Source organism: Diceros bicornis, chromosome 4 (assembly GCF_020826845.1).
Source record: "Diceros bicornis minor isolate mBicDic1 chromosome 4, mDicBic1.mat.cur, whole genome shotgun sequence".
NCBI lineage: Eukaryota > Metazoa > Chordata > Mammalia > Perissodactyla > Rhinocerotidae > Diceros > Diceros bicornis.
The window spans coordinates 44,447,384-44,473,732 of NC_080743.1; the positions used below are offsets into that span (position 1 = coordinate 44,447,384).

The following is a 26,349-nucleotide window of genomic DNA, read 5'->3' on the forward strand; positions in this document are numbered from 1 at the left end:
TGATTGGAAGTCTCCCAGGGACCTTCTGACCATCCCCAAAAAGGACAATTACTGGCTAACTTATAAAGTGTACAAAATACTTCATCTCTGCATGTGGAGAACACAGGCTTTCCCTCCATTGAGACTTTATATTTCAGTGTGGGTCATTGAAGCTGGCAGTGACAGATGTCCAAGTTCCTCACCACACTGTGATGCACTGATTTCAACTCCTTTCCCTTTGTTGCCTCTACTGGCTCCTCAGTCCTCGTTCTCCCTCCTCTTTTTTTCTCTTCAATTTCTTTTATTGTAGTAAAACATACTTAACATAAAATTTACCATCTTAACCATTTTTAAGTGCACAGTTCAGTGGGATTAAATACATTCACGTTGTTTTGTAACCATCACCAGCATTCATCTCCATAACTCTTTTCGTCTTGTAAAACTGAAACTCTGTGCTCATTAAACAATAAGTGCCCATTCTTCCCTCCTCCCAGCCCCTGACAAGCATCATTACACTTTCTGTCTCTATGATTTTGGCTACTACAAGTACCTCATATCTCCCTCTTCTCTTTAAGTCATATCCTACTCTTTCCTTACTGCTGATAAACCCACCCCAGTTCTCCTCCTCTCCTCCTAGAAACAGAACCTGTTTAATCTCTTCCCTTGACTAGGCTACCACAGAGTCAAGGGTTGTCTGCAGCCCTTAAAGGATCTTTAAAACTGTAAACAAATAATAAGATAGTTTAAGAATAATGCCAAAAAGCACAAAAGTATGTATTATAAAAATAAATAAAATACAATTTTAAATATAAATTTTATTTTAAAAATAAAATTTCCTCTCCTGTCCTTCATCCCACCCGCCATTTCCACACCTCTTAGCTAACTATTGTTAACAGTTTGCTGTGTACTTGTCTAGAATTGTTCTATGCTTACATGGCATTTACAGTACAGCAAACTGGTTAATAATAGACCCTCTGGAGCCAGGATGCCTGGGTTTGAATTCTGACTTTGCCAATTAGTTGGGTGACCTTGAGCAAGTTACTTGACTTCTCCATACTTGATTTCTTCATATAAAATTGAGATAATGTTAGTATCTATTTCATAGGATTGTTTTGAGGATTAGTAAGTTAATAAATGTAAAGCACTTACATTTATAATGCCTGGTGTATAATAAGCACTATACAGATATTATTGTGCATTTTTATTATTGTTATTATGCATGTATTTTTTTATCTTTGTTACACAAATGGGATTATACCATGCATGCTGTTCTGCAAGCTTATTACACTTACTAAACATACCATGGGTATCTTCCAATATTAATTCAACCTCATTCATTGTAATGACAACACAGCATTCAATTGTATGGTTGTTAAGAGTTGGAATTGTTTTTAAATCCAGAGTACAAGAAGCTATAGAGTACATGACAGCATATCACAGAATATGTCCCAAGATGACAATCTTGCGGTCCTGGGTTGTGGGCACGTATGGGGAATGACACATCAGAAATGGTGTTTGCTCTAGTCAATACCGAGCTCCTGAAGGACAGGACTGCTGTCCTTCTATGTTCTGAGAGCTGGTGATTGCACTGTCTCACTCACAGAGTTTTGGCCTTTACAGTTGCTATTCTTATTGATCAATTCCTATAAGTGTCCCTCTCCAAACATGGTTTTCCGGCAGGCCCTTGGAAAGGAAATCATCTGCTTCCTGCCCCTTCCCATGACCTGGAGTGGAAAGGGCTGATCCCTCAGGGAAGGACTATGTATAACCTGGCAGGAAAGGAGCCTCTGAGAGTACATGAGTGATGTGAGTATAAAATAAATAAGTGGGCCAGCTTATGAGTGTGTGCGTGTTTGTCTGTGTGTGTGTGTCCGTGTGTGTGTGTGGACTCGATGCTATGACTTCTTCCCTTACTCTGCACTCCTATTTACCCTCCCATTACTTTTGCTCATCTTATGTCTGGGAGCCAGAGTATAAAGACAAAGAATAGTCGAGAACTATATCCAGTACTAAAACACAACATAGCCATCAGGAAACCTAGACACATGAAAGTCAGGGGGACACTCCGCTCACAGGAAATTAGTATAGAGTCAGCTCTAAGCACCACATTTGGGAGCCTGGCTCACCTCTCTATCAGCCTCACGATTTAACCTGTCTTTAAGCCACAGCTTCCTCATGTTCAAGGTGAGGAAGATAATATCTATTTTATAGAGTCACTTTGAGGATTAAATGAATTAAATTCATAAAGTACCTCTACCAGTGCTGGCACAGAGTAAGCCCTGAATAAATGTCAACCATTATTATCACTGTATCTAAACACATCCACCTACCCTACCTCTAAACCCCAGCTTGTGCCAATTCCTTAAGCTTCATCTGTTTAAAGAGAAAACACAAAAAAATGATCACACAGAGGCAGGAAAAATAGTTTATCATTTTAGGAAATTTTTCCCAAAGAGAGGATCAGAGCCATTTCAGGGACCATCTGATAGATCCTGTAAGCAGTAGGCACAGAAATCTCTCTGGACTTTTGAAATCAGATGGGCATTTATTCAACACATTCCTGTATGGGGTAGTTTACAGAATTAAACTTACACAGCAAAAGGACCCAGCAGTCCAGAAGCTTACCCACCTAAAATGGTCATCATAGGCAGGGCCAATATTAAAGTGAGGGTAAAGAGTTAAATGCTCCTTCTTTTACTGACAGTCATTATCCAAATATTGATGAGTGATTCACTGAGGCCAATTGCTAATGAGGCCTGGTAACTCCTGTTCAGGATGTGCTTCTTGTTTTCTAGACTTTACAATAATGACTAACTAGTAGTTTATTCTCCGGACCAGTGTGTCCTGTGAGCTCTGTCTCCAAAAGAGGAGAATCAAAAAGGAATTAAAAAGATGCTGGCCATTGAGCTCTAGAAATCCAGCTGCCTTCTCCCAGCTTCTGGACGCACAACAGCATCATTGTGTACAGAGAAAAAAGTGAACTGAAGCTTTCCTGCAAGCATATTTGAACTTGGACCTCCAGTGCATAGATTAGCAGCCAGCTCCCAGCCAAGGCACCCCCTCCTCTCCTCTCCTCTCCATCTTTGTAAGAGAATTTAGTTCCATTTAAGTCCAGGGGAGATGGCAAAAACAACACTCCAAACACCACTTCCATTTTTGGCAATGGGATCCTTCAAACAGTGAGAAATAGCCCTTCAGCTCACAAGTCTTTTAGATTCTCTCCGTACCTTATACATTAGTTTCCTCTGCTTACTTCAGAGGGAAAGGATGGCCTGAAGAGTTGGGGTTCATTTTTTAAGTTGCTTTTTAAGGAGAAAGAACACTAATATCAGCAAAAAGAACAGAACAGAGTCACTGATTATTAACACTGGAAGGATGTTAGCTAGCCACCAATCAACTCCCCCATTTTTCAGATGAGGAAACTGAGGCCCAAGAGGCTAATAGCCCGAGCAGCACTTTGAGAGGTATACCCAGGCCAAGCCATCTTAGAACCCCAGAGAAGCTGAAAGCCGTGCCCTTGTTTCCCCTATTTACTTGCACTATTAACTTCCTGTTAACACTTACCGGTAAATTGCTATATACCAAGTCCCGTACTCAGGAGAAGGAAGCAAAACTCTACTCTGCAGAAGTTTATAGGGACTCTTTAATTTCTTTTGCTCTCATCCGCTTCCTCTCTCATACTCTTTGTCTCTGTCCATGAAATAATAAACCATTCTTTTTGCCACATTTGTTCAAATCCTTAGAGTCATAGCCATGTTTTATGTTCACTCCTTTTCAATACATCAAGTGCTGTTAATTATCCACTTAAACATTCCATCATTTTCTCAACAGACATTTATTCATCTCCTACCATGTGCAAAGCACCAAGTACCCTTTACACTGGATATCTTCCTTTCCTCTCCATTCCTTCTGTTATCACCCCAAACCCAGGCTTCATCACCTTCCAGTTGACTGGTATTTGCAAGAACTCCCTCACTGCCTGCAGGCCAGCCTCTCTGTCTCCAACATGTCACAGCTGACAGATTTTCCTTGAACAACTCAGCGGTCATGCCATCCTTCTGCTCCTCGGCCTATGCTTGATTGCTTCCTCTTACCCACCAATTCAGGTCTAAATTCTTCCCCCAGATTTTCAAGTTTTCCTGCAACCACCTTGTCTACCCAAACTTATTTCCCCACTATTCTCATCTGACTCTTCTTTTCTTTAACTGGTAGAATTTCACTCATCTTTTAAGGCCTGGGGTCAAGTGTCATCTACTCTGAGATGTTCCTCTTCCCCAACATCAGAGTAATGACTCCCTCGTAGATCTCCCCGGGCACTCACTTCTAGTACAAGACTGCTCAGATTGCTGTATGGTTATTTGTTCATCGGCCATCTCCACCTGGACTCTGAGCTCTTTGAACCTTCTTTTTATTTTGTATTCCATTGCCCAGCAGAGTGTAGGTGCTCAATCGAGGTCCTGCGTGGAAGGAGTGAATCGCTCCTAGCACAGCACTGAGTCCACCACGGATGCTCAATGAAGACCTGCTGAGCACCTGAAGGTAATCTGACATCAGAGCTCATCATCCAGTGATGCAGGCAGGGATGTAAACAGCAATTATGACACAACAAATATGTTCATAAGAGCATTGTTTAAAGGGGAAACTTCCCTTTTTGGGTAATGGAGGCCAATGAGGCTCAAAGTTCAAGCAGCACTTTAAAAGCTGTCCCCAGGACAAGCTGTCCAGGACACCAAAGAGTTCTCCTTTAAAGAGAGCCTTCCCTTTTTGACACATGATTTCAGAGAATTAGAAAGAAGGTACTCTGAACCCACTAGTAAATGCTAAGGAATAAAAATATTATGTTTCCGAGGGAAAAAATCATACTTTACCAAGCCTAAGGAAGACATATCTAATCTGGAATTAGAATATTTTAAGGAAAATTAAAACAATATAATGAGCAACATGAGACACATGGGGGTCATGAAAACCAGGATTTTCATTGGACCACTTCAATTATTGTTCAAGGGGGATTTTTTTCTCCCCTGTGCCTTTACTACCAGAGTGGCCCTCTTACTATTTTCTTTAAACACTTCCCTTAAATACCTAAGTATTTAAGATTAAAGACTACTTGTTTGCTATTTGTCAGCTCATATGGCATTTTCACAATTTTTAAAAGAATGGTTACATCGGAAAGTTGAGCATATCAGGATGATATCACGAGTGATACCAACCATTAAAAATATACTACCTGTGATATGTAGAAAACTACAGCAATTTCACTGAACAACACGATTTGTTCTAGAATTAGATCTCGTATCAAACATTTATCGAGAACATATTATGGACAAGATACTGTGCAGAAAACCAAGTCGTACAGAGCAACAACTTGCTCTCAAGTTTACCAAATACAGAAGGAGGATTTGAGTTGAGAAGTTCATCATTCTCACCTTTCACGTGTCTACAGAAATTGTGAGGTCTTTCCATTATCAAGTTCATTATTTAGACACGCCAAATGTCTGTGTGTGACTAATGGCTCTGAGCAGAGCATGAGGAGGTTTCTGATGAGGATGTCTCTCTTTTGTGGTGGCTGCTGAATCGGTCTGCTCCTGGCATCTGGCTCTGCGTAGTGGGCACTTGCTACTACGCTTTTTCCTCTAAATGCCTGTGTTCATCTTTGATGTCCCAGGAACCAAGTCCACTGGGTCTCCTTTGGGCTTAGATCCATGTTGTCTACAAAATAATTGCAACATCTACAGTCTTTGGAATGCATTTGGAGAAACATTCTCGAGAATTAAAGAACTAAAGTTGCATAAAACATGTTTCTATCTAAATGCACTAAAAAATGAAAAGGTTCCCAGGACCTCTGGCATTCCTCCAGGAAAGGACTGCTACACCACAGAGGAATTGGATTTTTGCCCAGTGGCCTTTGGAATGATCTGAACTTTATACACTTTTTCAAATAGATGCCCTGCATAGTGACCTGGCAGCAGGAGGATTTTCCAGTCAACGTTATGGAAGTCATCTGATATTTATGTTCCTCTGCAAGATTTCATATATTCTACACCCCACTAAGCCCAATCCTCAGGACCAATACTAGAGGATTTCTCCCACTTGAGCTTTCCCTTTGCCAATGGCAGCAATATCCCACCCTGAGCAGCAGGCCCTTGCTTTGGAGACATGAAAATCCTTTCAGTTCTGTTAAATTAATTTTAACGGATGTTATCTATGTGTCAAAAATTGTGTTTAGCCACTGGAAGTTAAACAAAAGAAGAAGATATGCCCCCTGATCTTGAAGAGTTTGTAGACAATTACTGTATAACGTCTTAACCAAACAGCATAGACTGGGGACCATTGGAACTCAGAGGAGAAAATCGTCACCCAATGTGGGGGTTTGGAAAAAGCTTCTTGGAGAAGATGGCATATAACCTAATTCCTAAAGGAAGAATTAGGAAGGATCACTCACCAAAAAGTGGGAAAGGTATTCTTGGAAGAGGGAACAGTATAAGCAAAGGTACAGCAGTATAAAGAGAATGGGCTGTGATAAGAAGTACAAGCAGTTAGGCATTAGTTAAGAAGTTGTAAAAGGAGTACAAGGTGCAAGGTGGGGACAGAGGTAAACAAAGGAGAGTAAGTCTATAGACGATCAAATATGGAGAACTTTGAATGACCTGCTAAAGAGTTTGGACTTTATTCAGTACACAATGGGGACCCATTGATGGGTTTTGCTTTGTTTATGTAGGGAGTTGTTTGAGTAGATAGTATTTTATTAAATTTGCCTTTTAATGTTTTATTATCATTGAAATTAATACTCATTTTATTTAAAAAAGAAAAAAACTAGGAACTACAACCCCAAGTAGCCTAAACAATCTTGAAAAAAAAGAAAAATGTTGGGAGTTTCACATTTCCTAATTTCAAAACTTATTACAAAGCTATAGTAAACAAAACAGTGTGGTACTGACATAAAGACAGACATACAGATCAATGGGCTAGAATAGAGACCACAGAAACAAACCTTCACGTGTATGGTCAAATGATTTTTGACAAGGGGGTGAAGACCATTCAACGAGGAAAGAACAGTCTTTTCAACAAATGGTGCTGGGAAAACTGGACATTCACATAGAATACAATGGAACCATTACCTTATACTGTATACAAAAATTAACTCAGATCAAAGGTCTAAACATAAAAGCCAAAACTATAAAACTTTTAGAAGAAAACATAGGGCAAAGCTTCATGACATTGGGTTTGGTGATGATTTCTTGTATATGACACAAAAGCATAAGCAACAAAATAAAAGATAGATAAATTGGACTACATCAAAACTAAAAACTTGTGTGCATCAAAGGACACTATCAACAGATTAAAAAGGCAACCCACAGAACTAGAGAAAATATTTGCAAATCATATATCTGATAAGACGGTAATATATAACATACATATATATATATAAAGAAGTCCTACATCTCAACAACAACAACAACAAAACACCCAAGTTAAAAAATGGGTAAACTGAGATGAATAAACATTTCTCCAAAGAAGACACACAAGTGGCCAATAAGCACATGAAAAGATGCTCAGCATCACTAATCATTAGGGAAATGCACATCAAAACCACAATTAGATACCACTTCACATCAATTAGGATGGCTATTACTAAAACAAGGCAAAATAGACAAATGAAGAAACCAGAAAATAACAAGTGTTGGTGAGGATGCGGAGAGATTAGAACTCTTATGCACTGCTGGCGGGAATGTGGAAAACAGTATGGCAGCTCCTCAAAAATTACAAATAGAATTACCAGGGGGCCGGCCCCGTGGCGCAAGCGGTTAAGTGCGTGCGCTCTGCTGCAGCGGCCTGGGGTTCACTGGTTCGGATCCCGGGCGCGCACCAAGGTACCGCTTGTTAAGCCATGCTGTGGCGGCATCCCATATAAGTGGAGGAAGATGGGCATGGATGTTAGCCCAGGGCCAGTCTTCCTCAGCAAAAAGAGGAGGAATTTGCAAATGTTAGCTCAGGGCCGATCTTCCTCACAAAAGAAAAAGGAAGAAAAAGAAAAGAAATAGAATTACCAGCAAAACAGATCCAGCAATTCTACTTTTGGGTATACCCAAAAGAATTGAAAGCAGAGAACTGAATAGATATTTGTACACCCATGTTCATAGCAGCATTACTCAGAACAGCCAGAACATGGAAGTAACCCAAATGTCTATTGACAGAGAGATGGGGAAGCAAGATGTGATACATGCATATAATGGAATATTATTCAGCCTCAAAAAGGAAGGAAATTCTGATACATGCTACAACACAGGTGAACCTTGAGGATATTATGCTGGGTGAAATAAACCAGTCACAAAAGGACAAATACTGTATGATTTCACTTATATGAAGTAACCTAGAGTGGTCAATAATCAAATTCATAGACAGAAAGTCAAATAGTGGTTGCCAAGGGCCGGGGGGAGGGGGAGAATGGGGGGTTAGTATATAACAGGTACAGAGTTTCAGTTTGGGAAGATGAAAAAAATTCTGGAGATGCCTAGTGGTAAGTTTCACAACAATGTAAATGCACTTGATGCTACTGAACTGTACACTTAAAAATGATTAAAACAGTAAATTTCATGTTATTTAAATTTTACCACAAAAAAACTCCCCTAGGAACACAGAAAAGCAAGAAAGCTCATCACCTTACACAATATCCCCCTATTCCCAATCTCCACTACTAAGCATAACACTCTGGAGTAGTAAATGGGGGAACACGTGATGTAATTCAATTTGTGTTTGAGGTAGTTTACTCCAGCTATAGAAAGGAGGATGGACTTAAGCAGGACAACCTAAAAGGCAGGGAGGCTGGTTAGGTAGTGACAGCAATAAGGCAAAAGATAAGGAAAGCCTGGACTAGGGAAGTGCTGGTTCACTGCTAAAGAAGAACAGATGTATTGGAAATATATTTAGGACCCAAAATGAGCAAGATTTGGTGAGTGACTAACGATGAGGATGGAGAGGAATGAATCCAGGTACCTAGCTTTAGAAATTTAGTGAATGGTGCACCATTACTTGAGACTAGATACACAGAGAAACAGAAAATATAATTTAATAAAACTTTAAAATAATTTAATTAAAATTTTAATAATTGGGAATGTGATTGTGGTGGTTTGTAATTTGTTAACTTGATTAAAATGACTCTTTCCCAGAACGCTCTTCCCTGTATGTTTCTGATTAGGGTGGACCATAAGAAATTTATATGAGCTTTGGAAGCTGGAAAGGAAGCAGGAGCCATGACGTTTTAATGCACGAAACGTTGGTGCCGGAGTGGAAGGCATTGACGGAGCTCATGCACGTTGTCACTTATCTGCCGGCTCATCTCCTTGTCATGGGGCAGCAGCCAGTCCTGTAGCTGCTCCACCTCCTCTTGGATCTTCCTCTAGCTTTTCTGACTCCTGGGCCAGATGAGTATTTAGCTTCATGCCAAAGTGTGCCTGCTCCTCCTGTAAGAAGTTGGAGGTGATGAGAAACTGACACAGTTTCCAGTCCATCTTTGTGGATTCCAGCTGGAGGCTCCAGGTTCCAGCTCATTCCTGCTTCTCTTCCCCCACTTTACATCCATCTTCTCTTCCTGACTACCAGCCCTGCAAACTTCACCCTCAAGCACAGGCACAAAGACCACAGCCTCACGGAGACTGTTTAACCACATCCCACAATTATGTAAGGTCAAATTGCTCGTGGTTTTGCTTCTCTGATTGAACTCTGCCTGACAGAGAATTTGGTGCTGGACACAATTCCAGGGGTCTAGTTGGGTTGGATGTGTTCTCTGAATAGGTTCTGGATTATCTGGAATTCATTCTCTGATTTTATCAGATTTCAAGGTATTAACGGCCCTGTTTCTGGTGGTAAAGGGGATGCTAGTATTATATGGCAATCAGAGGCAAAACAGTTGCACAGATTATCATTATCATACGTTGACACCTTTAATCAAATACCTAGAGAACAGGGGTTGGCAAACTTTTTCTGAAAAGGGACAGATAGTAATATTTCAGACTTGAGAGCCACAACTACTCAACTCTATGGCTGTAACTCAAAAGCAGCCGTAGACAATAAGTATACGAATGAGTGTCTGTGTTCTAATAAAACTTTATTTACAAAAACAGACAGCAAGTCAGATTTGGTCCAGGAGACTATAGTTGCCAACTTTTGCCGTAAAAGGTAAATCTTCGGATGAACAAAGCTTTGGTAAAAGTTTTGGGTGATACTTTAGAGACAATACAACTTATAATAGGATTGATTGATCTCTTCTAAGTGTGCTGGAGAACTTAGAGAAAGGAAATGACGAGCTCAGGGCTTTACATTCTTAGCTCAAGGTCCGTATAGGGGCTCTGAAATCTTCTCTGAGCACCCTAAAAGAATCTTGACTGATACAGTGATGAGAGAACTGAAATCAGTAGATAATTTGCAGGCAAACTTTAAAAGGAGGAATAAATTTGCAGAGCAGAGAATTGAGGGCATGCCAAGTTTGAGGTGCCTATGAAATATCCAAGTGGAGATGCTTAGCAGGCAAACACATGTACGCGATGGCTACAGTCACGAGAATAAATGAGATAACCAGGGAAAGGAGAAAGAGGGAGAAGAGCAGTGGGCTAAGGCAGAACCCAACATTCAGTGGATGGGCAGGGGAAGAGGGACCCATAACGGAGGCTGAGAAGTCTAAGACCCCAAGAAGAGAGCAGCCTCACAGAGGCCAAGGAAATGGAGAGTTTCAAGAAGCTATGAGTGACAGCAATAAAATTGGGTCTGGCTGAGGTTGAGAAATGTGGTAAGTCCAAATTGAAAGAGACAGGAAAATGCCTTCAAAAGAAACAAGGAGGAGAGGAGAAGGAAGATATGAATTTTAATGAGGTCTATGTAACCAAGGGCACGGTCATTCTGCTAGCATTCCCTTCTTTAAATAGCCATTGAACTTGGGGACGATGCACGAGGTTAGATAGAGGAGAAGTGGCTGTATGGCTCCTTTCCACACGGGTGAAAGGACTGTGCCGGATGAGGGGAGGGAGCGGTGGGAAGCTGCCTGACGGCCTCCATTTGTTTGATGAAATAGCAGGCACAGTCATGGAGAGAGGAAGTCGAGGGCGGTGCAGAGAGCTTAAGAGAGAAGTGGAGTTTTGGAACAGTCACCTGAGGCTGGGAAAATTTTATTTAAAGCAATGGAGACTTCATGCAGCACAGCCATATGAATGCCCTTTCATCTGTGACTTATAACATGAAGGCAGCATTTCTCTTAGGCGCAAACTTACAATACCAGACATGTTTGTCCACATCCAGACCAATTCCTAGATTCAAAATTTTTCATGTATATTTCTTCCAGAAACCTTGGATAATGAAAGAACAAATAAAAATTTTCCTCCTTTCTAGCAGCTCTAAGAGCATCCTTTTAAATTCCCAAATCTCTAAGGAAATTCTCTGTACAGTCACACAGAAGAGCTCAGCAGACCTGCAAAGATACAACGGTATTGCCTCCCACAATATCTTACCGAAGTATTACTTGCAGATTTCTGTTTACTTTACTGTGAAACTTGCTGGGCTTTGTCCTAGGAGAACTGCAACAAGCCCTGTTGAAATGCCAGGCGAGTAACTGCGTAGCTGCTTATATCTATTCCTTCACGTACTCAGTTTCCTCCTGATAAAAGAAAACAAAAAAACTATAATTTGGAATGCAATGGGAAACTGAAATCAAAAGTTTATTTGCAGATTTCCCTCACTGGGTTATAGTATCAAACATTTCTAAAGAAGTTTTTTCTGCTAAATACACACACACACACAGCAGAGGTAATAAGAGTTCCTTGGTAACTCAACTGTGAAATGTAGTTTTTGTGACTATTTTTACCGATGAACCAAAAAAGGTCAAACTAAAGTGATTCTTTGTGAACGCAAGTGTATGTATATTTTTAAACTTAAAATCAGAAAAGAACTTGATTTTGAAAGAAAAACTGAAGAATTTCATTTCTAAGGAGATTCACTGCCAAGAGGGAAGAACTATACTGTCTGGTCTCCCTGAGTACCTTCTCCCGTGCCTTCTCCATACAGCAACCAGAGTGATCTAGAAACGTAATTGAGTAAAATCACTCTTCTGCTTAAAACTCGCAGTGGAGAGTGTTCACCAAAATGTCAACACATCATTTCTTGGTGTCTCAATGCTTTGAGGAAATGAAAAGTGGATTTTCCTCATTGAAAGACATTGAGGAGGAGGAGGGTAGAAGCCCTAGTGCAGATTGGAAAGCTTCAAATAAAAATAGAATTACCCCTATTCCTACATTATCATTTGTCTTGCCAACCTAGAGTGGACCATTTTTGAAGTTGATGGGGTTTTACTTACCTCAAAGCATTGGGCCTTCTCAGAGAGAAAGGGAATAGGCTATGATCTGCAGAGAAGGGGCCCTTTTCTTAGGGAGGGCTTCATTCTCCCCGTCTCTGCTATCTTCTATACTGAAGGTTCCTAAATCTTATTTCTGTCCCTGAACTCTCACCAGACATCTATCAGAGGTCATAATTTCCAACCAAATGTAAAGTCTTCAATTCGAAGTCAACATGTTTAAAGTCAAACTTGCTATTTGTCCTCAAATATCAGGCTCCCCTTTCTAACTTACTCATCTCTGTCAATGAAATTGTCAATGAAATCATTCTCTTAATTACCTGGACTTGAAACCTGAAGGAGATTCACTCATCTTCAATTCATTCCTTTTTTTTTCAATTGAGATCAAATCCACATAATATAAAATTATTAATTACCATTTTATCAATTTTAAGTGTATAATTCATTATTTTCCAGTATATTCACAATTTTGTACAACCATAAACACTATCTAATTCCAGAACATTTCCATCTCCCTAGAAAGAAATCCTATGCTTCTCAATTCCCTCTTCCCCTCATCCCCTGGCAACTACTAATCTACATTCTATCTCTATGGATTCTATTTCCATGGACATTTCTATAAATTGAATAATAGAATATGTGACCTTTTGTGTATGAAATTTTTACGTAGCTTATGTTTTCAAGGTTCATCCATGTTGTGGCATGTATCAGTATTTTATTCCTTTTTATGGCTGGATAATATTCTGTTGTATGAATATATCACATTTGGTTATTCACAGTGTTGTATAACTATCACTACCATCCATCTCCAGAACAGTGTTCGTCTTCTAAAACAGAAACTTCGTACCCATTAAACAATAACTCCTCATTCCTCTCTCCCCCTAGCCGCTGGCAATCATCATTCTACTTTCTGTCTCCACAAATTTGACTACTCTAGGTACCTCATATCAATGGAATCATAGAGTATTTGTCCTTTTGTGACTAACTTATTTTGCTCAGCACAATGTCTTCAAAATTCATCCATGTTATAGCATGTATCAGGATATCTTTCCTTTAAAACTGAATAATATTCCATTGTATATATATATACCACATTTTGTTTATCCATTCATTCATTGATGACACTTGGGTTGCATTTCCATCTTTGGGCTATTGTGAATAATGTTGCTATGAATATGGATGTCTAAATATCTGTTTGAGTCCCTACTTTCGATTCTTTTGAGTATATACCCAGAAGTGGAATTGCTGGATCACATGGTAATTCTATTTTTAATTTTTGGAGAAACCACCATACCATTTTGCATAGCTGCTATGCCATTTTACATTCCCACCAGCAGTGCACAAGGGATCCAATTTCTCCATATCCTCACCAACGCTTGTTATTTTCTGTTTTGTTTTGTTTTGTTTTTCTTTTTTGATAATAGTTATACTAATGGGTGTGAAGTGGAATAATGCCATCTTAACAGTAATTTATTCCTATTTTATTCTTTTTGTGTGTGTGTGAGGAAGATTAGTCCTGAGCTAACATCTGTTGCCAATCCTCCTCTTTTTGCTGAGGAAGACTGGCCCTGGGCTAACATCCATGCCCATCTTCCTCTACGTTGTATGGGACACCACCACAGCATGGCTTGACAAGTGGTGCGTTGGTTTGCACCCGGGATCCGAACCTATGAACTCCGGGCCGCTGAGGCGGAGCACGCAAATTTAACTGCTACACTACTGGGCCAGCCCCCTATATTATTCTTTTTGATGGTATTGTAAGTGGAATTGCTTTATTAATCTCATTTTTGGATTGTTTATTGCTAATGTATAGAAATACAACTGATTTTTGTATATTAATCTTGTGTCCTTCAACTTTGCTGAACTCATTTACCAGCTCTAATAGTGTGTGTGTGTGTGTGTGTATTCTTTGGAGTTTCTGTATTTAAATTGTATACAGATCATATCATCTGAGCCTGAAGATAGTTTTACTTCTTTCTTTCCTAATTGGATGTCTTTTATTTCTTTTCTTGCCTAATTGCCCTGGCTAGAACTTCCAGTAGAGTGTTGAGTAGAAGCGGTGAGAGTGGTCATTTTTGTCTTGTTCCTGATTTCAGGGGGAAAGGTGTCAGACTTTTGCTGTTAAGTCTGCTGTTAGCTGTGGGTTTTTCTTAGATACTCTTTATCAAACTGAGGAATTTCCCTTCTATTTCTGGTTTAGTCGAGTGTTTTTATCATGAAAGAGCATTGAATTTTGTCAAATGCTTTTTCTATGTCTATTAAGATGATCATGTTTTTTCTCTTTATTCTGTTAGTATATTACATTGACTGATTTTTGTATATCGAACCAATCTTTCATTTCTGGGATAAATTCCACTTGGTCATGATTTATAATCTTTTCTATATGCTGCTGGGTTCAGTTTGCTAGTATTTTATTGAGGATTTTTACATCTATATTCATAAAGGATATTAATCTGTAGTCTTCTTTTCTTCTGATGTCTTTGTCTGGTTTTGATATCGGGGTAGTACTGTCCTCACAGAATGAGTTAGGAAGTGCTTGTTCCTCTTTGTTTTTGGAAGTGTTTGTGTCAGATTGGTGTTAATTCTTTGAGCATTTGGTAGAATTCACCAGTGAAGCCATCTTGTCCCAGGTTTTTTTTTCTTTGTTGGAAGTTTTTTGGTTACTGACTTGATCTTTTTACTTTTTACAGGTCTATTCAGATTTTCCACTTCTTCTTGAGTCAGTTTTAGTGGTTTGTGTGTTTCTACAAATTTGTCCATTTCACCTAGATTATCTAATTTGTCGGCATACAATTGTTCATAGTAGTCTCTTATAACTCTTTTCATTTCTGTAAGGTCAGCCGTAAGGTATCTGCTGTTATTCTTGATTTTAGTGATTTGAGCCTTCTCCTTATTTTTCTGTTCAGTTTAGATAAAGGTTTGCCAATTTTGTTAATCTCTTAAAAGAATCAACTTTTGGTTTCATTGATTTTCTCTATTTTTTTATTCTCTATTTCATTTATTTCCACTCTGATCTTTATTATTTCCTTCCTTCTTTTTGATTTGGGCTTAGTTTGCTCTTCTTTTTCTAGATTCTTAAGGTGGAAGGTTATATTATTGACTTGAGATCTTTCTTCTTTCTTAATGAAGTGTTTAAACTGTAAATTTTCCTCTGAGCATTCATCCGACATTCTCTGTGTCCCATAAGTTTTACTATAGTGTGTCTTCATTTTTCTCTTGTGACTTCTTCTCTCACCCATTGGTTGTTTAAGAGTGTGTTGTTTAACTTCCAAATTTTTGTGAATTTTCCAGATTTACGTGTTATTGATTTCCAATTTCATTTTATGTGGTAAGAGAACATACTTTGTATGATTTCAATTTTTTAAAATTTATTGGAACTTGTTTTGTGGCCTAGCAAATAGTATAACATATAATAGAGAATGTTCCACGTGCACTTGAGAAGAATGTTTATTCTGCTGTCATTAGATGAAATGTTCTATAATGTCTGTTAGGTCTAGTTAATTTGTAGTGCTATGAAGTCTTTTACATCCTTGATGGTCTTCAGTCTATTTGCTTTATACATTATTGAAAGTGTGGTATTGAAGTTTCCAAACTGTATATATTTACTATATACAATTGCATATATGTACTATAGAACTGTCTATTTCTCCCCTCAATTCTGGCAGTTTTTGTCAGTTCTGTTGTTAGATGCATACATATTTATAATTGTTGTATGTTTTTTTTTTTGAGGAAGATCAGCCTTGAGCTAACATCCATGCCAATCCTCCTCTTTTTGCTGATGAAGACTGGCCCTGGGCTAACATCTGTGCTCATCTTCCTCCACTTTATATGGGACGCCGCCAAAACATGGGCTGACAAGCGGTGCATCAGTGCACGCCCGGGATCTGAACTCGAGCCACCAGCAGCAGAGCACGTGCACTTAACCACTACACCATGGGGCCGGCCCCTATAATTATTATATCTTACTGATGGGTTGATTCCTTTATCATTATAAAATGCCCGTCTTTGTCTCTCATGACAATTTTTGTGTTAAAGTCTGGTATATTTGTCTGATATTAGGATATCCACTCCAGCTTTCTTTTCATTACTGTCATGTGCAATATCTTTTTCTATTCTTTTACTTTTAACCTATTTGTGTTTTTAAATCTAAAGTGAGTCCCCTGTAAACTGCATATAGTTGGATCATTTTTTTAAAAAAACCCATTTTGTCAATCTCTGTCTTTTAATTGAGAGTTTAATCCATTAAGTAATTAATTACATTTTTGTGTGTGTGTGTGTGAGGAAGATCAGCCCTGAGCTAACATCTATGCTAATCCTCTTCGTTTTGCTGAGGAAGACCAGCTCTGAGCTAACATCTATTGCCAATCCTCCTCCCTTTTTTTTCCCCCAAAGCCCCAGTAGATAGTTGTATATCATAGCTGCACATCCTTCTAGTTGCTGTATGTGGGACGCAGCCTCAGCATGGCCGGAGAAGCGGTGCATCAGTGCGTGCCCAGGATCCAAACCCGGGCCGCCAGTAGCGGAGCGCACGCACTTAACTGCTAAGCGACGGGGCTGGCCCCTAATGTAATTACTTATGGGGAAGGACTGACTTCTGCCATTTTGTTATTTATTATTTTTTTGTCTTACGTCATTTTTGTTCCTCAATTCCACCATTTCTACTTTCTTTTGTGTTAAATAGACACTTTCTAGGGTACCATTTTAATTCTCTATTATTTCTTTTACTGTATATTTTGAGTTATTTTCTTAGTGGTTCCCCTGGGAATTACAATTAACATCTTAGTTTATAACAATCTAGTTCATATTAATACCAACTTAATTTCAATAATATATAGAATTTTGCTCCTATATAGCTCAGCTTCTCCCTCCCTTTGTGCTGTTATTGTCACAAATTACACCTTTATCCATTGTCTGCCCATCAACATAGATTTATAGTTGTGGCTTTAGTTGTCTTTTAAATCAGACGGGAAAAAACAGGAAATACAAACAAAAATACATTAATACTGTCTGTTATATTTATCTATGTAGTTATCGTTACCAGTGTTCTTTATTTCTTCTTGTGGATTTGAGTTACTGTCTAGTGTCCTCTCATTTCAGCCTAATGGACTTGAGCATTTCTTGTAGGGTAGGTTTGCCAATAATAAATGCTCTCGGTTTCTGTTTATCTGGGACTATATTAATTTCTCCTTTATTTCTAAAAGATATTTTTGATGAATATAGAATTTTTGCTTGACAGTGTTTTTTTTCTTTCAGCACTTAAATGTGTCTTCCCACTGCCCTCTGGCCTCTATGGTTTCTGATGAGAAGTTAGCTGTATGTGATGAATTGCTCCTCGTTGCTCTCAAGGGTCTCTCTTTGTTTTGAGCTTTCAACAGTTTATGACGGGTCTTTGTGTGATCTCTTTAAGTTTATCCTTCTTGGAGTTAATTGAGCTCCTTGGAGGTGTAGATAAGTATTTTTCATAAAATTTGGGAAATTTTTGGACATTATTTCCTCAAACATTCTTTCTGCCCCTTTCTCTCTCTCGCCTTTCCTTCTGGAACTCTCATTATGCATATGTTAGTCCCCTTAATGGTGTCACACAAGTCTCTTACGCTCTGTCATTCTTCTTCATTCTTTTTTCATTCTGTTCCTCAGATTGGATAATCTCAATTGACCTATCTTCAGTAGCTAATTCTTTCTTCTGCTTCCTCAGACCTGCTATTGAGCCCTTCTAGTAAATTTTTCATCTAAGTTATTGTACTTTTCAACTCCAGAATTTCCATTTAGTTTATTTTTATAATTTCTACCTCCTTATGGATATTCTCTATTTGATGAGGCATCATTTTCATGCTTTTCTTTAGTTCTTTAGATATGATTTCCTTTAGGTCTTTGAATGTATTAAAACAGTTCATTTAAAACCTTTGTCTAGGAAGTCTAATATCTGGGCTTCCTCAGGAACACTTTCTGTTGATTGCCTTTTTTCTGTGAATGGGCTGTACTTCCTTGTTTCCATACGTGCCTTAAAATTTTTTATTGAAAACTGGACATTTTGAATATTATAGTTTGGAAACTCTGAAATCAGATTCTACTCCCTCCACAGGCTTTGTTTTTGCTGGTTGCTGTAGCTGTTGTTTGTTAAATGACTTCTCTGAGCTAATTTTGTGAAGACTGTATTTTTTGTCATGTATGGACACTGAAATCTCTGTTCTGTTAATTCAGTGGTCAGCTAATGAATGTACAGAGATTTTCTTAAACACCTGGAACAAAAAAATATTCCAGTCTTTGCAGAAGGATTCTATGTGTTTATTGGGGCATGCCTTCAACACTCAGCCAGGAAATTTACAACTCTGCCTTGGCCCTTGCATCATGCTTGTTCAGGTCAACTGGAGGTCAGAGCTTAGGACCTTCTCTGGTCTACCTTGAGCATGTGAACAGCCCTGGGCCTTCCAGATTGCCAGAAATATGTCAGAGCTTTTCAAAACCCTTATTCCTCAAAAGCATCTTATTCCCCAGCCTTTCCTCCCAAGGTATTTGATTAATCTATTGTTTGCCCTAACTGTTATCAATTGCCTTAGCAGCAAAGGCTAAAACACTTGCCTGTAAGTATTTTCAACAAGTGACCCCGGGTAGTGGCTTTAGGGCTGGGCAAGTTCTGAGTTAAGTGAGATAAAGCATTCCTTTTGAGCCAGTCTTCTAGAGAGTCACCAGGCAGATCAACCACGGGTAAATATTTCCAAATGACATTCATTCTACTTCCTCTGATACTGGTACTAGAATGCAGGCTGTTATTTTCAAGGCTACCACCGAACTGGGGAGCTGGAGATGGGACTAGGACAAGTTAAAACACCACAAAACTTGCTATTCTTAACAAGATTCAGCTGTTTTCTGGAATATGTACTTCTCGAATTGCTGCAAGCATCTAGTTAGTTTCCAGAGTTCTGAAAAAGTTGATTCTGACAGTTTTTGCCAGACTTTTAGTTGCTTTTATGGAGGGGTGTACTTTTGAAGTATCTCACTCCACTGTTTTCACTAAGATCAAAATTCATAGCTTTTTTTATCCCCTATATCCAGGAAATCGCCAAAGATGTCCAACTGTTACTTTAAAAGCCTCTTTTATGTTTTTTTCAATAACCGCTACCAGGCAGGCATTGAGAGGCAGTTTGTCTTACTAGCTAAAAGCACAGATTTTAAGCTCCACCACTTCCTGGATGTATAATATGGAGCAATTAATTAAAATTTTCTATGCATCAGGTTTACCATCTGTAAAATGGGATAATAAAAGTACCTATTGTTATGAGGATTAAATGAGTCAACACTTGTCAAGTGATTAGTACTGATCCTGGCACATAAACGCTAAAAAATTGTTAGGCACTACATGCATTCAGCAAATATTTATTGAAGGCTTATTTTATACTTATCTGTAGGACTGTTACAGTGAACAAGACTGACAACAGGTGTCTTAATCAGCTTGGGTTGATATAACAAATTACCATAGACTGGGTGGCTTAAACAACAAACATTTATTTCTCATAGTTCTAGAGGCTGGGAAGTCCAAGATCAAGGTGTCAGTAGAATCGATGTCTGTTGAGGGCCCTCCTCCTGGTTTGGAGATGGTGTCCTTCTTGCTGTCTCCTCACGTGGCAGAGAGAGAGATCATCTTTCTGGTGTTTCTTCTTATAAGGGCACTAATTTCAGTCCTGAGGGCTCTACCTTCATGGCCTAATTACCTCCCAAAGGCTCCACCTCCAAATACCATCACATTGGGGATTAGGCTTCAACATATGAATTTGGGAGGGACGCAAACATTCAGTCTATAGCAACAGGTAAGATCCTTGTTCTCATGAAGCTAAGATGAAATGTCCCAAACACTCCATACTCACATTGCTATTTTTCAGGTTACTTCTGTTGGGAACCGGTTTTTCATGGGTTTCTCGTGTTGCTTCCTGTCTTGCAAGCAGAGGCACAGATGGCCTTATTTTCGGACTGTCTCCCTCTAGAGCAGAGAACAGGTTTGTGTATTGTCTAGTGCAATAAAGATAATGTCTCCTCCCAGGCAAACTCAGGCAGGTGTTCTTGCAGCCCATATAAGAGATTTGAGTTTCTTAGGCGTGCGGTTCCTCAGCTGTGACACAAACCCATGGCATATATAGCATCCGCTCTGCGTCGCCTCTGGGGGACTTGAGGAGCAAGGAGAATGGATGCAAAACACGCTATGGCACGCTATTTGCTGTGCCATAAATAATCAAGTGCTTTGTCTCTGACTTGGGAGTCTTGTGTCTTCTGCCTGCATCATGAACAAACTAACTTCTTTGCTTGCAGTTAGGGTAAAATGTCAGACCCTTTACAGTTTTCGATAACTTCTATCCAGTATGCTGTTATAAAGATATCTTCCTTAAACCTAATTTCTACCTATTATATCTAAATTTCTTTGTCTGGCTTTCAGGCTCCTCCATACCTATCCAACTGAATTACCCATTTCTTCCTGAAGAAGACCTTCTGCTTTGTGGGCCAGGATTTTCAAACATATATTATCATACTCGTTTCTACTTCTGACATCGGGCTCATATGTCCTCCCCTTTGGATTTCTTCCCGTTCCCTTTTCTCCTACTTAGTCGATTCAAATCCATTTCTCAAGAACTATTTCAAGTCCAAAACTGGCAGGAGACTTCCCCATTGATCACCCTTTCTGTAAGCATCTGTAATACTTAAGATCCAGTGCACATAACAAAGAATTTGAGTACATGTTGTATTGTTTTCTAATGGTTCCATATGAGTATGCTCCTCATTCTGATGGTAAGCAGGAAGGAAGAGTGCTGGGCACAGAGCAGAAACTGAAGATGATTGATTGGAGTGGTTAAGAGCATGTGCACTGAAGCCAGAGTTCCCAGATTCAACTACCTGCTCCTTATTAGCTATATGACCTTGGGCGTATTACCTAACTTTTCTATGCCTCAGTTTCTTTATCTTTAAAATGGGAACAACGATAATACATATTTCACAGAGTTGCTGTAAGAATTAAATAATACACATAAAACATACCAAAGATCATGTTGGAAACATCACAGAATTTATAGCTATGAGAACCTATGGAGGTATGCAGTATTACAGAGAATTTCATATCTGAAAAACCTTTCTGCTATAAACCTCTCAAAACCAACAGGTAAAATTTAACAAACATCTTCTGTTTGACAAGAAAATAAGGAAAATATTCAAAGGTCAAAGACGAAACTACAGCACAAACCTAAAGAGGAGGGCGCATGATAAAGCTGGGGGCTGTTCTAGAGCATTTGCTGAGCCGCAGTAATCTAGAGCATTTGTTTTAATGGCCACTTGGAGGCAGCACAATAAATCTCAAGTCCACATAAGTTCAAGAGTAAGATCAGAGACCCAAATGTTTATCCAGGAGTTGCAAAGGATTATACACTCAGTGACTAGTTAAAAGAAACACACATATACTCCTCAAAGGAATAAACTGGAAAACAATTAATATATCAGTCGTGGCGTTTTGTACAGGGTCCAAAAGTCTCCTTTATGAATTTTTAACCACATGTGAGACCTCTAATATGTTTGGGGCCTGAATTCAGATTTCCTTCATGTTCCAAAAAAACCCAAATCAATACTTTAGTCAAAGTGATCCCAGATTGGTAGTACCCAAGACTCTGGCAAAAGCAAACACAAATTCTCTCCAGAATTCTCTAAGAATTCCTACAAAGTTCCAAAGAATCATAGCTTGCAATCAAAAATCTCAAAATGCATGATGACACAAAATTTCCTGAGTGAGAAACAGCAGAAACAACATGAAGGGGAAAAAAAAATCACCAGCCAAGACTTTAAATATATGTATTAATGGTTACATAATATTAAATAAGTATGTATTTTAAAAAATAAGACAATTAATTGGAAGTATAAGTAAAGAATAAGAGGCTATAAAAAATGACCAGACATATCTGGAAAAGAACTAAATAGATCTTCTAAAAGTGAAACAAATGTAATAATTGCATTTAAAATTTGGTAGACAGATTATATAATGGACTGACCCAGAAGAAGAATTGGTAAAGTAAAAAACAAAGCTGAAGAAATTATACAGAATTAATATTACAAAGATAATGGAATAAGAAATACAGAGGATGAAGTGAGAAAGCTAAATCTGTGTCTATTCAGCTTTCCAAAAGAGAGACTACAAAGGAAGAGGGAGAGGCAATTTTTAAAGAGATAGTGGTCTTTCAACAAGCGGTGTTGGGAAAACTGGATAGTCACTTGCAAAAAAATGAAGCTTCACCCTTTCCTTATACCATATATAAAAATTAACTCAAAGTGAATTAAAAGCCTAAACAGAAGAGCTAAAAGTATAAAACCTTTAGAATAAAACATAAGAGAAAACCTTCAAGTCATTAGATTTGGCAATGATTTCTTGGCTATGACACCAAAAGGATAAATAACAAAAGAAAGACACAAATTAATTGGACTATATCAAAATTTTAAACTTTTGTGCATCAAAGGGTACTATCAACAGAGTAAAAAAGCAACCTGTGGAATAGGAGAAAATATTTGCAAATTGTATACCTAAGTAGGAATTAATATCTAAAATAGATAAGGAACTCCTACCACTCAACAACAAAAAAACAACCCACAATTGAAAAATAGGCAAAGGTCTCGAATAGATGTTTCTCTGAAGAAGATACAAAGGCTAATAAGCATATGAGAAGATGCTCAATATCATTAATCGTTAGAGAAATGCAAATCAAAAACAATGAGATACCACTTCACAGCTATTAGGATGGCAGTTATCAAAAAAGAAAACCAAAACCAAACCAAACAAAATGGAAAATAACAATCATTGGTGAACATGTGGAGGAACTGGAACATTTATGCACTGCTGGTAGGAATGTAATATGGTACAGCCACTAAGGAAAACAGTATGATGGTTCCTCAAAAAATTAAAAACGTAATTACCATATGATCCAGTAATTCCACTTCTGGGTATATAGCCAAAAGAATTGAAAGGGCTCAAACATATATTGTACACCACGTTCATAGCAGCATTATTCACAATAGCCCAAAGGTGGAAATACAACCCGAGCGTCCATCAATGGATGACTGGAAAAACAAAATGAGATATATACATACAATGGAATATTATATTAATCAGCCTTAAAAAAGATGGAAATTCTAACACATGCTATAATACAAATGCACCTTGAAAAAAATTATGTTAAGTGAAATAAGGCAGTCATGACAGAATAAATACTGTATAATTCCACCTATATGAGGTACCTAGAGTGGTCAAATTCATAGAGGCAGAAAGTAAAATGGTGATTGCCAGGGGCTGAGGGAAGGGGGGTTATGTTTAATGGGGACGGAATTTCAGTTTTAGAGGATAAAAAATGTTCTGGAGATGGATGGTGGTGATGGTTGCACAACTAGTGCTGCTCAATTGTACACTTAAAAATAATTAAAATGGTAAATTTTGTTATGTATATTTTGCCACAATTTTTTAAAAACTTGAAGGAATGACAATGGTTGCTAATTTTCCAGAACTGATAAAAGACGCAAATGTTCAACTCAAGGAATCACAATGAATCCCTAGTAAAAGAATACATTTCTAGACACACTGGAGTAAAACCAAAGATTTACAAAGAGAAAATGTTAAGACAAGTCAAAGTGAAAGATATTACCTACAGAGAAATGATATTTAGACTGATAACTGATTTCTCAGCACCACAATGGAAGCCAGAAGAGAAGTATAATGGCTACAAAAGACTGAGATGAAAAATTGTTATTGTTAGTGCTGTGGGGTCGATTCCAACTCCTAGTGACCCTGTGTACAGTGGAGTGGATCCCTGCCCAGTCTTTTTGCGCCATCCTCTCACCTTCCAGCACTGTATCAGACAGTGCTCCACTGCTATTCACAGAGTTTTCATGGCCAATTTTTTTGGAAGTGGGTGGCCAGGTCCTTCTTCCTAGTCTGTCTTAGTCTGGAAGCTCCACTGAAACCTGTCCACCGTGGGTGACCCTGCTGGTATTTGAAATACCAGCAGCATAGCTTTCAGCATCACAGCAACATGCAGCCACCACAGCGTGACAACCGACAGATGGGTGGTGTGGTTCCCTGACCAGGAAACAAACCTGGGCCGTGGGGAAGAGAGCACTGAATCTTAACCACTGGACAACCAGAGCTGGCTGAAATGAAACATAATTCTACCTAAAAATGTGTATCTTATTTCTAAAAATCTTACAGGAATAAGGGGAAAATATACCTCATGTCATTTTGTACATAACCATTAAAACAGCACATTCAATATTTCAGTACAGTTGGTTATGTGTCTGTCTCCCACACAAGAACATGAGGTCAAGAGCTGTGCCTTATCTTTGATCCTTAAAATCTACCACAGGCTCAGTAGTTTAAAAACTGCTGATTGTGTGGAGAAATTAAACAAACAACCAAATAAAACATAAAGCTAATCATTTTTGGTGATGTACAATAATACATCTACATTTGTACCTGTCAAATTTTCTAAACAAAAATCAAGATACACGGTCTGAAAATGGACCAGATGATTTGAAATTGGAAAATATCCTCAAAAATATGCTGCCTCAGACCTATATCCCACAACCATCCCATCAACATCTCAGGACTAATATTTCCAATATCCTGTTCCTCTACCCAAACCCACTGCCATAATTCAAGTGAAATTTATCAGTTGTCAACCAAAGAAAATAAATTGCTTTTTTATTACTGTTTAAGTCTCTGCCTGGGTCAGGAAGCCATAACCCGTTCAGGTCCTATTGATAGGCTGGGAGATTAAAACCAATACTGGCCTTGAATTACTCTTTGCTTTCTTTGCTTTATTTCCAGTTTTCAATCAAGTATTTTGGGAAAATTCAATACTAGTGTGTGCCTAGTGGTGTGCTAGCAGCTATTGTTTAGAAGGTACAATTGACTAGGCTCTCACTAGGTACTAGGTACTGGGTTAAGAACTCTAGATGCGTTATCTCTTTTAATTCTCACAACAACACTTTACAAATGATATTATTATGATGTAAATATTGTGAATGAGAAGACTAGTGCTTACAGAGATTAAGCAACCTACCCAAAGTCCTACGACGTAGCAAGTAAGTAGCAAAACCAAGATTTAAACCCAGGATCAAATGACTTTGAAGTCCATGCTCTTAACAGCAAGCAACTTGCAATCTATCTGGGGAGATAAGAAATTCACATATGAACTCATTGGAAAACAGTATTCATTGAAATGCCAAAATGCAGTTCCTTAAGTCGCAAATTATGGTGGTTCTCCAAGGCCAGATTGAGATTTGTTTTTCTGAAGCCTGAGAGACATTTAAGAGGAAAGGGCCTGAGTTTTATAAGAAAATAAAAGTTTACAAGAGCCCTGAGCTGTATACAGTCAATAAATTCAATGACAAGAGAACTCATGGGAAAATGCCTACAGTGGTAATAACTTGTTATTTCTCAAATACTTGACAGTTTACAGAGCACTTTCACACATATCTTGTCATGTCATCTTCACAACAACCCTGTGAAATACAAATTATCGCTATTTTACAAGTGAGGAAAAGCGATGATTGAGTAGTTTGCCCCACATCACCGAGCCATGTTGCAAAGTGGTCACTATGCAGACTCAGACCTAGATCTTTGCCTCCAGCCCTTACATTTTCTGTGATGCCTCACGGCCGCTCAGGACTCAGGGAGCCTAGCATCCAGTCTATCTGCTTTTCCCAGGAGCTTTCCTACCTAGCCTCTTTCTGTTCCACGCATCCTGCTGAAGTCCCTTCCATCAGTCCAACTGGTGGTCTCCTTGACCAACTGCCATGGAAGCTTCCAACAGCCACGTTCCACCCATCCAACCCTTTTGCCTTAGAGGATCAGGGCTCCCCTGGTTCTGGGGGCAGACTATTGGACATACTCATGAAGCCTCAACCTTCCAACTCATAATTATCCTTTTTCCCCTGCAGCAACTTTTGCACCAGAAACCAAGGAAAAGCTGGTCATTAGATAACTTTCCAGTGAACATTTGGAAATTTGAAGTGGGAGA

The 26,349-nt window shown here is 38.7% G+C and overlaps 1 protein-coding gene across 1 annotated transcript in view; it reads right to left on the minus strand.

Moving 5' to 3' along the window:
- The window catches only part of TMIGD3 (transmembrane and immunoglobulin domain containing 3), a 70,489-nt gene extending 44,397 nt beyond the window's left edge, over window positions 1–26,092 (minus strand). The window contains 1 exon segment of the mRNA XM_058536082.1: window positions 25,986–26,092. Within this exon segment, the coding sequence (XP_058392065.1) occupies window positions 25,986–26,092 (107 nt within the window).
- Window positions 26,093–26,349: the final 257 nt, after the last annotated feature.